The 14,291-nt window shown below is 43.0% G+C and overlaps 1 protein-coding gene and 1 long non-coding RNA gene across 11 annotated transcripts in view; one reads left to right on the top strand and one right to left on the bottom strand.

The window, feature by feature from the left end:
* Positions 1–6,080, top strand: part of LOC134341129 (uncharacterized) — a 56,171-nt gene extending 50,091 nt beyond the window's left edge. For both annotated transcript variants that reach the window (XR_010016712.1, XR_010016714.1), the window contains exon 4: positions 5,349–6,080. This is a non-coding gene — a long non-coding RNA (uncharacterized LOC134341129). The remainder of the gene's footprint in view (positions 1–5,348) is intronic.
* The window catches only part of arhgef10 (Rho guanine nucleotide exchange factor (GEF) 10), a 235,908-nt gene that overhangs the window by 88,976 nt on the left and 132,641 nt on the right, over positions 1–14,291 (bottom strand). For all 9 annotated transcript variants that reach the window (XM_063038799.1, XM_063038823.1, XM_063038819.1 and 6 more), the window contains 3 exons: positions 14,010–14,126; positions 10,458–10,550; positions 5,265–5,435 (listed from right to left, as the gene is read on the bottom strand). In XM_063038799.1, the coding sequence (XP_062894869.1) occupies positions 5,265–5,435; positions 10,458–10,550; positions 14,010–14,126 (381 nt within the window). The remainder of the gene's footprint in view (positions 1–5,264; positions 5,436–10,457; positions 10,551–14,009; positions 14,127–14,291) is intronic.

Below are 14,291 nucleotides of genomic sequence, written 5' to 3'. Positions count from 1 at the left end.
CATGGGTTAAGGGCGAAGGAGAAAAAGTTTAAAGGGAACATTAAGGGGGGCTTCTTCACACAGAGAGTGGTGGGAGTGTGGAATGAGCTGCCAGATAAAGTGGTAAATGTGGGCTGACTTTTAACATTTAAGAAAAACTTGGACGGGTACATGAATGAGAGGAGTATGGAGGAATATGGTCCAGGTGCAGGTCAGTGGGACTAGGCAGAAAAATGGTTCGGCACAGCCAAGAAGGGCCAAAAGGCCTGTTTCTGTGCTGTAATGTTTCTATGGTTTCTACTCATTGGAGTTTAGAAGAATGAGGAGGGATTTAATTGAAACTTAATCAAATATTGAAAGGCCCAGATAGAGTGGATACAGAGAGAATGTTTTTCAAAGTGGGGGAGTCTAGGACCAGAGGGCACAGCCTCAGAATAGAGGAACATCCCTTTAGAACAGAGATGAGGAGAAATTTGTTTAGCCAGAGGGAGGTGAATCTGTGGAATTTCTTGTCTGTGGAGGCCAAGTCACTGAGTATATTTAAAGTGGAGTTTGATGGTGGAAAGGTGCTTGATAAGAAAGGTGTCAAGGTTACAGGGAGAAGGCAGAAAAAATGGGGCTGAGAGGGATAATAAATCAGCCATATTGGAATGGCAGAGTAGGCCTGATGGGCCAAACAGCTTAATTCTGCTCCTATGTCATGTGGATTTGAAGAGTAGGTTTTACACAGAGAATGGCTGATGTCTGGAACTCTCTGCCAGAGGAGCTGGTGGAGTCATATATAATTAGAACATTTAAGAGGCTCATTCACAGACTGTTAAATAGGCAAGGTGCAGAAGGATATGTTCCTCATGCAGACAAATGGGACTAGGGCAGATGGGCTGAAAGTTCAGCCAGAATGTGGTGAATAACTCTGTGACTCCATGAAACAGATGTAGTACCCATTTCTCTGACTGATGACCCACTACCCTATTCACCATGCCTGCTACTTGGGGAGCCATGGTAGCGTAATGGTTAGCACCACACTGTTACAGCTTGGAGCATTCTGGAATGCGGTTCAATTCCAGCATCCTCTGTAAGGAAGTATGTACATTCTTCCTGTGTGTGCCTGGGATTCCTCTGGGTGCTTCAGATTCCTCCCACATTCCAGAGGCGTACTGACCAGAAGGTTAATTGGTCATTGTAAATTGTCCTGGGATTGGTTAAATTGGGAGGTTGCTGGACCTCAACTGGCTCATTGGGCTGGAAGGGCCTGTTCCAAGCCGCATCTCTAAAAAAATACACATCCTAACAACACAGACAAAATGCTGCAGGAACTCAGCAGGCCAGGCAGCATCTACGGAAAAGATCCTGTTGCAGGGTCTCAGTCCAAAACGTCGACTGTACTCTTTTCCATAGATGCTGCCTGGCCTGCTGAGTTCCTCAAGCATTCACTGTGGGTGTTGCTTCGATTTCCAGCATCTGCAGATTTTCCCTTGCTTATGATTGGACATACCCTAACAAGATGCCATTTACTGCCACTGTGTAATGGTGAGCAGGTCACGATATACCGAGTACACAGGATGGAGTCTATGCCAGGCTTCCCTGCTCAGCTAGCCTCCTCTGACAGACCTCATCTCAGTCTTGTCATCAGCGACCCAGGAAAGGTCACTGTCGGATGTGTTGGCTTCGAGGTTGGATTGGATAAGAAATGCTATAATATGTTTCAGATACCATTTCGGCAAACATCAGTTTTTGATCACTTCCAGTGCAGAAGCCCTGGGAATATAATGGGTAATCATCTATGGAGAAAGAAGCAAAGATTGCCTGCTTTTCATTCATAATTATTTTTAATCAGATTCCTCTCTGGGAAGCTGACAGACTCTTATGACTTCAGGCGAGAAATTACCAACAAAATAAATGCATCCACTGGGGATCTCTGTGAAGCTGCTTCACACCATTGCACAGGACAGTCTTTTCTGTACCAGATGCAACAAGGATGCTTTTAGAGAGAAACTCCTTAAAAGAACTTATTGCTGATACCTTCTGAATTACGACCAATACGCTATCGTTCATCCAGAGAAGCGTCGAGGACCCACAACATATGAGCTTTACCCAGAGACGCACTCAAAGTTTATCCCTTTAGAGTAATAGAAATGTACTGCATGGAAACTGTCCCTTCGGCCCATCTCATCCGTGCTAACCAAAGTGTTTACCTGAAATAGTCACATTTGTCCACGTTTTGCACAAATCCCTCTAAAACCTTCATAGAATTGTAGATTCACAGGACACAGATCTTTCAGCCCTTCTACTCTCTGTGCTGAACTATTATGCTGCTTAACTCATGTCTCCCCCAAACAGATCCTTTACTCCCAGTTGAAGGAAGGTCAGTGAGCTTCTGGTGAGCAAAGGAAATGCTTTAAATCTTTAATGTTATATAACATCAAAATCAGCCTGAAGAAATTCAATATTACATCTAGAATCTGGGAAGACATTGCACTCAATAGGTATAGCTGGAGGAAATCTGTTCAAAAGGGAGCTGTGCTACGTGAGAACGACCTCTGCTTGTCCCGTAAAGAACAAGTGGCAGCGGTGAAAGGAGAGACTGAAAAATCAATAGACCCAACCAGTAACCACAGCCACCATTTACTTTTGCCCACACTGCACCCAAATATATGGATCCCGGACCGGGCTCACAGCCACCTGAGGACCCAGCAACAGACAGCCATCATACTCGACGAGAGATCACACTGTTATTAGTCTGCCTAGTTCCATTAAGCTGCACCTGGACCAGAGCCCTCCATACCTCTCCCATCTATGTACTTATCTAATCTTCTCTTAAATGTTGAAATTGAACCTGCATCTACAACTTCTGCTGGCAGCTCGTTCCATGCTCTCACCACCAGGTATGTGAATGTTGGAGAATAAATTTAAATCCATTCATTTTATTCTGCCTAAAGATTTAAAGCACTTTACACAGAACAGATAGAAAGGATTTAAAAATTTTTTTTGAAGTTTTGTTTCTTTATCTTTAACATCTCTTTATATTTAAATCTATTCATTCTGCCTGCCAGTGAGTAAGTTGGCATACTCTCTAAAGGCTGGGTCTTCACTTTGATATGAAATAATACAACTTATTATCATTTGCTCCATCTTTTGTGAGAATTGGAATGAGGGGCCGGTTATAATCAGCTATGGGCTCAGCACTTCCATCTCGTTTGTTGGAGCACTTAACCTCTTCTCCTGAGTGGCGGGAGTCAGAGACCTTCAGTGCTTCTCGAACCATCAAACCATTTTAGAAGACATGCTGGATTGCATTTGTTTGCACCTGCACTAGCCAATGATGATCAGACTGCTGTGGGCTCGCTCGTGCCAACAACCTTCAATCTACATGACACAACACTTAGGGACTTGGGCAATATATTTTTTTGTGACTGTATGTTTACTACTACTGTAATTATATGTACTATGAGTGCCTTGTGCTGTATTGAGACTGTTGGTACTATGTTTTGCATCTTGGCCCTGGAGAAATAAGACCGTAATCTGCACTCAGAACATTAATGCCTCCAGATGTTCTGTACTTGCAGCACCTTCCGAACTTGGTTAGATTTCCATAGCTCTACTGAAGCTTATCAACAGCAAATATTACTACAGGATTCCACTTCAGTCTCACATGCCAGCTGTGCAACATTGAATTCAGTGCAAGACAGACATTAATCGGTGATCAAAACCTTGCATTCAGTCCTCGTTATATCCTGGGGTTTGCTGTCCACACACAACAAAGGATTGTTGGAGATCAGTGCAGAAGGAACAAGTGAGGTTTTTACCCAGAGAGTCAGATCTGAACATGGTTTACAGAAAGTGCCCAATATTCACTTCCATCCAGTGGGTTGTGCAAAGGGTCATCAGCTCCGAGCGACATATTATGTTGAAGATCAAAGCCATCAATTTGGTATGCCACTAATAACTTTACCTGCAGATGCATGCTGGGGAGTATTTTGACTGGTTGCATCACTACCCAGTATGGCGTCCCCAATGCAGAGGATCGCAAGAGGCAGAGGGCTGTGGACTCAGCCTGTTCCATCACAGGCACAATTCTCCTCACCATCGAGGACATCTTCAAAAGGTGATGCCTCAAGGAGGCAGTATCCACCATTAAGGGCCCTCACTGTCTGGAATGTGCCCTCTTCTTATATCTACCATGGGGGAGGAGGTACAGGAGCCTGAAGATCTGCTGCCCTCATTGTTTTAGAAACAGCTTCTTCTCCTCTGCCATCAAATTTCTGCACGGTCCATGAACACTACGACTGTTCCCTCTAAGCTGTGCGGAAGCACGCAGCACAGTAACTGAAATATTCCCGCGTGCATAGTTTTTCTTGCCACATAGTTGGAATTTTCTTTTACATATGATGAAAGCATTGCCTCAAAATTATCACAGCAATATTGTGATTTCAAATTAGTCAATCCTGAGAAAGTCAAGACTGGTTCAATTGAAATGTTCACTGATATGCTGAACTACATGCCTAAAAATTAAAAACTTGAAGAACTGTCAATTCTTGTTGACATTGGAATATATCAAACTTCTGGTGCTGACTGCGAACATGGATTCAGTCTTATGAATTCAATCAAATGTACATCCAGAAACACTAGAAGAGAACATTTGGATGATTTAATGTGATTAAGGTGTTTCTTTCAACTGGATGTGAAATTAATTTGGATGCTATTTATGGATAGTGGATTTGTAATAAAGACATACCAAAAAAGTTTACAAAAAGTGAAAGATTTTCTGTGTTGTATGGTATTTCATTATAAAATCAAAAGTACGTGATTTTTCAGTTCTCAGTCTAAATATTCAGAGTATGCATATTGAAGTGCCACGTGGTTTTCAAGCCGTGTAAAAACTTCCTGCTCAGGGCAATGGTCGATTCGCTCAGCTATAAAAAAGATTTAGAGGTAACGTTGAACACAACCATGTTATTCCTCTTCCTTACTAATTATTTATTATTTTTTATTGTAACTTTTAGTACTTTTTATGGCTTGCACTGTATTGCTGCCACAAAACAATAAATTTCAGGACAGATGCTAGTTACAATAAACCTGCTTCTCATTCAGAAATCCTTGAGTTGATGGCATCTGACATCTACTGGTAGGGAGTGGAATTGCACCTTTGTGCAGCTTGGTCAGGGAACTGCATCACCTCAGCCTTCACTGTATGGTTTCCACGTGGCTCATGTGGAAACAGCTGCCTAAACTCTATGGGAAGAGGGAAGTATTACTTACAAAAAGAGAAGGAACAAAACTTGTACCTTATTCAGGTAGCGCTCATTCATTGCTTTGGCAATCTGCTTCATTTCACAGCGCTGATCCGCCTCTCGTTTCTCCTCATTCAGTTTCTCTGCCAGCGTTTCCAGCTCAGTCAGAGCCATCTGGAGTGGGAGCCTGTCGGGATGTCCCTTTGGAGTGTTCCTCAACATGTCCTGAGGGAATTGATCAATAATCAATCGTCACGCACTGGACACCGGTCAGAAACAGCCCTTTCACATTTTGGTAACATTCACAAGAATCACAAAACAAATTTATTACTGATGTTTTTATTGATCTTAATTATTTAATTTATTATCAGGAAGCAGGGACTGGTATAGGGTCTACTGCTGTTTGTCATATATATTGCTGGCTTTGAGGAGAATGTGAGGCAGAAGGGTTAGTAAGTCTGCAGATACACAAAAAGCCTGTGATACGTTGAATAGCAAAGGAGGTTCTAAGACACAAGAGCAGAATGAGGCCCAAAAAAAGTTCGGCCGATAGAATCTGCTCCGCCATTCAATCATAGCTGATTTACTATCCCTCTCAAACCCGTTCTTCTGTCTTCTTCCCATAACTTTAACCACCGCCCCTCATACTAATCAAGAACTTATCAACCTCTGCTTCAAATATACTAAAAGACTTGATATCCACAGCCATCTGTAGCAATGAATTCCACAGATTCACCATCTTCTGCCGGAAGAAATTTCTCCTCATCTCTGTTCTAAAATGGTATGCCTCCTATTCTGAGACTGTGCTCTCCGGTCCTAGACTCTCCCACTTCAGGAAACATCCTCTCCACATCCACTCTATCCACAACTTTGCTAACAAAAATTCCCATGGGACCTGGATCAAATGGGCTAATGTACCAAGGAAGAACAAATAGAATTAAATTCAGATAATTGCGAGGGGTTGTATTTTGGTAAGACAAACCATGGAGATTATACAATGAATTGCAGGGATTAAAATCATAAGGTCATACAGCACTAGAGCACAGAAACTGGCCCTTCAGCCAATCTGGTCCATAATTCTGCCTAATCCCATTGACCAGAACCTGGACCATAGCCCTCCATACCCCTCCCATCCACGGCTTCTACTGGCAACTCATTCCACACTTGCACCACCCTCTGACTGACGAAGTTCCCTCTCATGTTCTCCTTAAATATTTCATTCTTCACCTATATGATCATAACACATAGGAGCAGAATTAAGCCTTTCAACCCATCATCTGCTCTTTCATTCCATCATGGTTGATTTATTATCCCTCTCAATCCCATTTTCCTTCCTTCCCTTTGTAACCTATGATGCCCTGACTAATCAAGAACCAGTCAATCTCCATTTTAAATATACCCAATGACTTAGTCTCCACAGGCATTTGTGGCAATGAATTTTACAGACTCACTGTCCCCTGGCTAAAGAAATCCCTCCTCATCTCAATTCTAAAGGGATGTTCCTCTATTCTGAGGTTGTGCCCTCTGGTCATACACACCTCCACTACCTACTATATCTAGGCATTTCAATATCCAGTGGGATTCAATGAGATTCCCCCTCATTCTTCTAAACTGAACCAGTGAATACAGACCCAGAGCCATCAAATGCTCCTCATACAGTAACTCTTTCATTCCCAGAATCATTCTTGTGAATCTCCTCTGGACCCTCTCCAATGCCAGCACATATTTTCTAAGGGGCCCAAAACTGCTCACAATACTCTATTTTCCATCTGACTAATGCTGTATAAAGTCTCAGCATTACATCCTTAACATATGACCTCTAGTTCTATTTTCACCCAACCTCAACGGACCTTAGGGAGAGTTGCAGAACAGAAAGAGCTAGGGGTACAGGTACAGAGTGGCGATACTGGTAGACGGGTTGGCACAGAAAGCTTCTGGCATATTGGCCTTCATCAGTCAGGGCAATGAGAACAAGAGTTGGGATGCCATGTTGCAGCCATGCAAGTCATTGTTGAGGCCACATTTTAAGTACTATATCTGGTTCACCCTGCTAGAGGAGGGATGTCAGTAAACTCTTGAGGGCGCATAACAGACTTATGACGATGTTACCAGGACAGGACTGTTTGAGTTATAAAATGCAACTGCACAGGGATTCTTTTTGTTGGAGTGTAAGAGGCTGAAGGATTCAGTAGATTAACAATGATGTTGCCAGGACGGAAGCTCTTGAGTTATAAGGAGTGACTGGACATGGACTCTTTCTGTTGGAGTGTATGAGGAGGATTACAAATACCTGGGGATACGAATTGACAATAAACTGGACTGGTCTAAGAACACTGAGGCTGTCTACAAGAAGGGTCAGAGCCATCTCTATTTCCTGAGGAGACTGAGGTCCTTTAACATCTGCTGGATGATGCTGAGGATGTTCTAAGAGTCTGTGGTGGCCAGTGCGATCATGTTTGCTGTTGTGTGCTGGGGCAGCAGGCTGAGGGTGGCAGACACCAACAGAATCAACAAACTCATCCGTAAGGCCAGTGATGTAGTGGGGATGGAACTGGACTCTCTCACGGTGGTGTCTGAAAAGAGGATGCTCTCTAAGTTGCATGCCATCTTGGTCAATGTCTCCCATCCACTACATAATGTACTGGGTGGGCACAGGAGTACATTCAGCCAGAGACTCATTCCACCGAGATGTAGCACAGAGCGTCATAGGAAGTCATTCCTGCCTGTGGCCATCAAACTTTACAACTCCTCCCTTGGAGGGTCAGACACCCTGAGCCAATAGGCTGGTCCTGGACTTATTTCATAATTTACTGGCATAATTTACATGTTACTATTTAACTATTTATGGTTCTATTACTATTTATTATTTATGGAGCAACTGTAACGAAAACCAATTTCCCCCGGGATTAATAAAGTATGACTATGACTAGGTTGAGGGGCGAGATTATAGAGACTTTAGAATCATGAGGAGTGTAGATACGTGAATAGATGGAATCACGCAGTAAGGCAGTGGGTATTAGAAGAGAGCCCAATAAAACAGAAAGAAGTCCGAGAAAATTGCAGACACACTGTGTAAATAGTCTATCCTTTGAAGTAACAGAGCGCAATGTCAGAGTGTTCCCAGGTAGCCAACGTAACACTTATAGTGTGGGGCCAGAAATTACAGAACACGATTTATAGTTATAGTGGATACTCGCTTAAAGAGAGACACGATGAATCATCACAGACAACAAGAGCAACAACGTGATTCCAGAAGGGAAGAACTTGCTTGACAAAGAGGAAACAAGAATTGAAAAAAAATCAGCAACACAAGAGATTCTACAGATGCTGAAAATCCAGAGTAACATATACAAAATGCTCAACTCTGCAGGTCAGACCGCATCCATGGAGAGGAGTACAATCAGCTGTAAATTCAACAGCAAAATCTTCATTTTTTGGGTAACTGATGTTACCTTGAGAGTCCTGAGAGACACAGTAACTCTGAGAGATTTATCTACAGTCCTGTGCAAAAGTCTTAGACACATGTAAAAAAAATTCTGTAAAGTGAAGATGCTTTCTAAATAATGGAGTGAAGTTTCTAAATATCAAAAAATTCCTATAAAGAGCAGTAGACAGTGAAAAACTAAATCAAATCAATATTTGATGTGACCACTCTTTGCCTTTAAAACTGCATCAATTCTTTTAGGTACATGGTCGTGCAGTTTAATAAAAAAATCAGCTGGTAGGTTGTTTCAAGCATCTTGGAGAAGTTGCCACACTTCTTCTGCAGACTTTGGCTGCCTTGCTTGCATCTATCTCTCCAGGTAATCCCAGACAGCCTTGATGATGTTGAAATCAGGGCTCTGTAGAGGCTATACCATCTGGAACCATATAAAAATCTAGGGTGCCTAAGATTTTTGCACAGTACTGTACATTGCCTGACAGCTCCAGTGGTGATTGAACTCATTTTTCTGATGTGAAAGACCACCACCTCGTCCCTACGTTTAGGTTAACTGGTGGGAACACACCGAGGGTTTAGAGGTTTACTGTCCTCACATCAACCACATGGGCACAGAGCTCGGGATTATTGAGTGGATAATCAGAGACTTTTTCCCAGTGCAGAAAAGGCTAATACAAAGGGGCATGATTCTGTAGAGACTGGTGGAAACTGTAGGGAGGATATCAGAGGCAGGTTTGTGTTTTTTTTACACACAGAGTGGTGGGTGTGTGGAACGTCTTGCTAGGGGTGGTGGTAGAAGCAGATACATTAAGGGCATTTAATGAACTATCATCAATAGAAAAATGGAGGGCTATGTGGGAAGGAAGGGTTAGATTGTTAGATTTATTTTACTTCGGGTTAAAAGATCAGCACAACATGTGGACCAAAGTGTGGTAATGTCCCATGTTCTATGATTAGCTTGCAGGGCTAGAAAAGTAAATACTTCTCATTTTTCTCTTTTTTAACCAGAGGGTGGTGAATCTGTGGAATTCATTGCCACAGATGGCTGTGGAGGCCAAGTCATCGGATGCATTTAAAGCGAAGGTTGATAGGTTCTTGATGAGAAACATAGAAAACCTACAGCACAATACAGGCCCTTCAGCCCACAAAGCTGTGCTGAACATGTCCTTATCTTAGAAATTACCAAGGGTTACCCATAGCCCTCTATTTTTCTGAGCTCCATGTACCTGTCCAGGAGTCTCTTAGAAGACCCTATCATATCCGCCTCCACCACCGTCGCCGGCAGTCCATTCCATGCACTCACCACTCTCTGCGTAAAAAATTTACCCCTGACATCTCCTCTGTACCTGCTTCCAAGCACCTTAAAACTGTACCCTCTGGTGCTAGCCATTTCAGTCCTGGGAAAAAGGCTCCGCCTATCCACACCACCAGTGCCTCTCATCATCTTATACACCTCCATCAGGTCACCTGGCATCAAAGCCCTGGCATCATAGGTTACAGGGAAAAGGCAAGAGAAGGATACTAAATCAAACATGTTTGAAAGGTGCAGCAGACTCAATGGACTGAATATCCTAAATTCTGCTCTTATGTCTTATGGTCTTTTTCCACAAGGCTTAGTTGGAGTTAATAAGGAAGAATGAAATGGCAGAGCAGACTCGATGGACTGACTGCCTTAATACTGCTTCTATGTCTTCTAGTCTTTTTTGCAAGGTTTAGCTGGAGATCATAAGGAAAGGCAAGTGTGTTTATGGTGCTCGGTCTGGTTGGATTAGCTATAAGCCCTCCTTTCATGATGCAAATGCACTGACCTGGAGTAGAAGGATGAACTGCGGAAACCGCTGGATCGGCTTCATCATCAATCCATACAATGTTATACGATCAGAGCTCGACTCGTGACAGTTCTGTGTGCAAGAGAACAGCTTTAGTGTGGCAAGCAGACAGCCTTGGCTCAGTTCACTGCATTGCATTCAACCACACAAAAATAAAAAAAATCAAAAAGATATTAGTCAAGAAGGCACAGCAGTGTCTATATTTTCTGAGAAAAATGAGTTGTGCAAGGTTCCTTGGCCCCATTCTAACAACTTTCTACAGGAGCACCACTGAGACTGTCCTGTCTGCTACATCATTGTGTGGAATGGAAGTTGGAAGGCATTGAACCACATGATCTTGCAGAGGATAGTAAAAACTGCTGAGAGGATCACTAGGCTCTCCTTCCTCCCATTTGTGACATTTACTGGGAGCATTGTAGACAAAGGTCCCAAAGCACTACTGAGGATCCCAACCACCCATTCCAGAGTCTCTTCGACCCACTACAGTCAGGAAGTAGCAAGTAGCATCAGGACTAGGATTACCAGACTGGGTAACAGCATCTTCCCCCAAGCTATGAGACTGATGAATACCCTGCCACCACAGAGGTCTCATTGCTTAGACAGCAAGCTGTTTACAGTTTACCTGTACTGTGCATTACATGCATTGGAAATGATATTTTATTAACTTAACTGTATTTGTGGTAGTATCTTGTTTTGTGTGCTGTGTGTGATTATATGATTTGTGTGTGCACTGTGGACTGGAGGAACGCTGTTTCATTTGGTATGTACAGTCAGATGACAATAAATCTGAACTTGAGCTTAAAACCCTGCTGATTAGTTGACTGTCATAGGCCAGGGCAAAATGAAATTCTTTGTTTGGATGAAATTCACAGAGTGACAAGTGTACAGGGGAGATAATAAATACAACAATAAACACAGTGAGCACAAATAACAGAACAGGATAGTGACTATGGTGCAGTCTGAAGTAGTGCCAACAGAAATGCTGAAGTAACAATAACACAATAACCAAGAACACGACAGTACCTCCAGGAGGGGGATGTGACAAAGATGACTCATTCAGGAGTCTGACTGTAGCAGGGAAGAAGCTGTCCTTGAGTGTGGTTATCCGGGCTTTCAAGCTTCTGTATCTACTCCCAGAAGGCAGGCGAGAGAAAAGGGATGGTCTTCCTGAAGAAACACACCGTGAGGATGGACTGGATGGAAGAAAGCGACAAGCCCATGATGGACTGGGCGGTGCTTACCATCAATCCAGAGCAGAGCAGTTAGTGTACCAGGCTGGGATATAACTCGTCAGTACTTTCCATAGAAGTCTGAGTGAATTCTTGTCAACTTGGCGAATGTTCTCAGACATTACATCAGGAGAGTCCATATGCTAATGTGTCTTCTTCATCACCACATCAGTGTGAAGGGACCAGGAGATGTTACTGGTGATGTGGATGCTGAGGACCGTGAAGCCATCACCCATCTCTGTTGATGAAGACACGTTTATCTTCACTCCCCACTTTCCTTCAACGTCCAAACTTTCTCATTTCACTTGGGTATACTGGCATATGGTTACTTTGTAAAGTAATGTGTGCATGACTTACTGAATGAGGTGTGTGCATATCAGAGTCCTGTAAAGGAGGTCTGAGCTTCTGATGAGATCGGATTCAATTCCGAGGCACAGCAGCAAGGTGAGGGTGCCTCGCTGCAACTGGCCAATGCACTGATGTTGGATTTTGAGGATTATAGAGCCATAGAGCGCATCAGCACAGAAAACTGCCATTCAGCCCAACTTGTCCATGCTGACCAAGTTGCCTAGGACATGGAAAGTCATTGTCTCTTGTTCAGCCCTCACCTTCTGTCAAAGACAATGAGAGCCTGCAGCTGGGATCCCAATATGGGACCACCTTGGAATATCTTTATACCAAGGTTGTTGACAAATATTTTTGACAAAGGGATGGAGCTTTTCCCATGTGCTGACTGTCCGACCAGCAAAACCGCAGAAAAAATAGCAAAACTAAGCAGATAAGGATGGGGTTAGAGTGGTGGTGGGAAGGGGACATCCATTCAGCATCACAACCAACAAAACAACAGAAAGTGGAGAGAAGCAAAGAAAATTGCTCAAAAATTGCCGAAAGAAAATTGCGATGCCTCAACAAGGAGGCATCCATCGTTAACGACCCCCATGACCCAGGACATGCCCTTTCCTCATTGCTACCATCAAGGAGGAGATACAGGAGACTGAAGCCACACACTCAACATATCAGGAGCAGCTTCTTCCCATCTGCCATCAGATTTCGGAATGGACAATGAAGAATTCACTACCGTACTACTTTTTTTTCTTAACTTTGTGCTTTTTTTCATGACTTATTTATTTTATTTACATATATTTCTGATTGTAATTTATAGCTGTTTATTATTATGCATTACAATGTACTGCTGCCACAAAACACAAATCTCATAACTTATGCCTTAGATTTTAAACATCATTCTGATTCTGAAAATTTTATATACCAAGGTTTGCCACAGGATGAATAGTTATGCCAAACGCAGATTTAAGCTGGCTGAGTATCACAGTTAATCACACAAGGGTGGTCCTTTATCCAATTGGAAGAGAAAGGCATAAGGATTGCCTTTCTCTTCCATTCCTTTTCCTACTGTGAGCCGTAGCTGATGATTCACCCTCAGACCAACTCTAGGTGAGGGGTAAGGAGACTGACAGGGTGCATGGACTGTGAACCTCACAGACAATCTGATCTAGAGCACATCAGGCCTCCAGTCTAGGCCTCCGCTCCAAACTCAAAGGGATGAAGGACATCCAGCGCCTAAGCCTCCACTCTGTGCTCGCAGGCCAGCGACGGAGAATGTGACAAAGGACATCCGTGGATGGTAGGCAGTCCTAGGTTGGTAGGTCCCGAAATCCATGTCCATGTGAGCAGGAGGTACGAGGGAGGGTGAGCTGATGATCCCGGAGTTCAGGCCAGGCATTTGGGGCCTCATTGGCTAGTCCAGAGGTTGATACCAAAGATCGAAGCCTGGAGACTGGAGACTGAAGGCCCGAGGCTTGAGGCTTGTCCTATCCTGTACTGAGGTTTAAAGACCATCCACGTGTGTGAGTGAAATTGTGGACAAACTATGCTGGTACACTTGCCAGCTGTCCCCAGCACATCCTTGGGCGTATTGGCTGTTAACACATTTCACTGTATATTTCAATGTTCACGTGATAAATAAATGAAGCAGAATAAAAAAACACAAGGGATTCTCCAGATGCTGGAAATACAAAGCAACATACACGAAATGTTGGAGGAATTTAGCAGGCCAGGCAGCATCTATGAAAAAGAATAAACAGTTTGACATTTTGGGCCGAGTCCCTTCATTTGAATTAAACCTTTCCTTATACATATCATCCAGAGAAAACAAACTCTTCACAGCTGGGGTACACACAGTAACACGGTTATTTCCTTCGGTCGCATATCGATGCCAGAATCGCACATTATAAATTGTTTTTAAATATCAAAATATTTTACCTCTCCTAGGGACTTTACTTACTTTCAAGAATTCCAGAAAGGCAGGTTTGGTGGCACAGACTTTCTTCAGAATTGCCATTGCAGTGCTGAAGTTATTCACATACTCACTGTATGCATCCAGCACCATCGACTTAGAAAACTATAACAGAAATAAAATAACAGCATCAGAAATCTTTTGTGTTAGTTAAACATTTTCACTTATGGCTGCTTGGCAATTGATCGCAGAGTGTGATTAGTCCACAGTAAAAGGATTAAGCTATCTCCCCAAACACTTCTGGACATATTCACTCAAATATGAATTACT

Source organism: Mobula hypostoma, chromosome 2, assembly GCF_963921235.1.
Source record: "Mobula hypostoma chromosome 2, sMobHyp1.1, whole genome shotgun sequence".
Classification (NCBI taxonomy): Eukaryota; Metazoa; Chordata; class Chondrichthyes; order Myliobatiformes; family Myliobatidae; genus Mobula; species Mobula hypostoma.
This window is presented reverse-complemented; position numbering and strand designations above follow the sequence as displayed.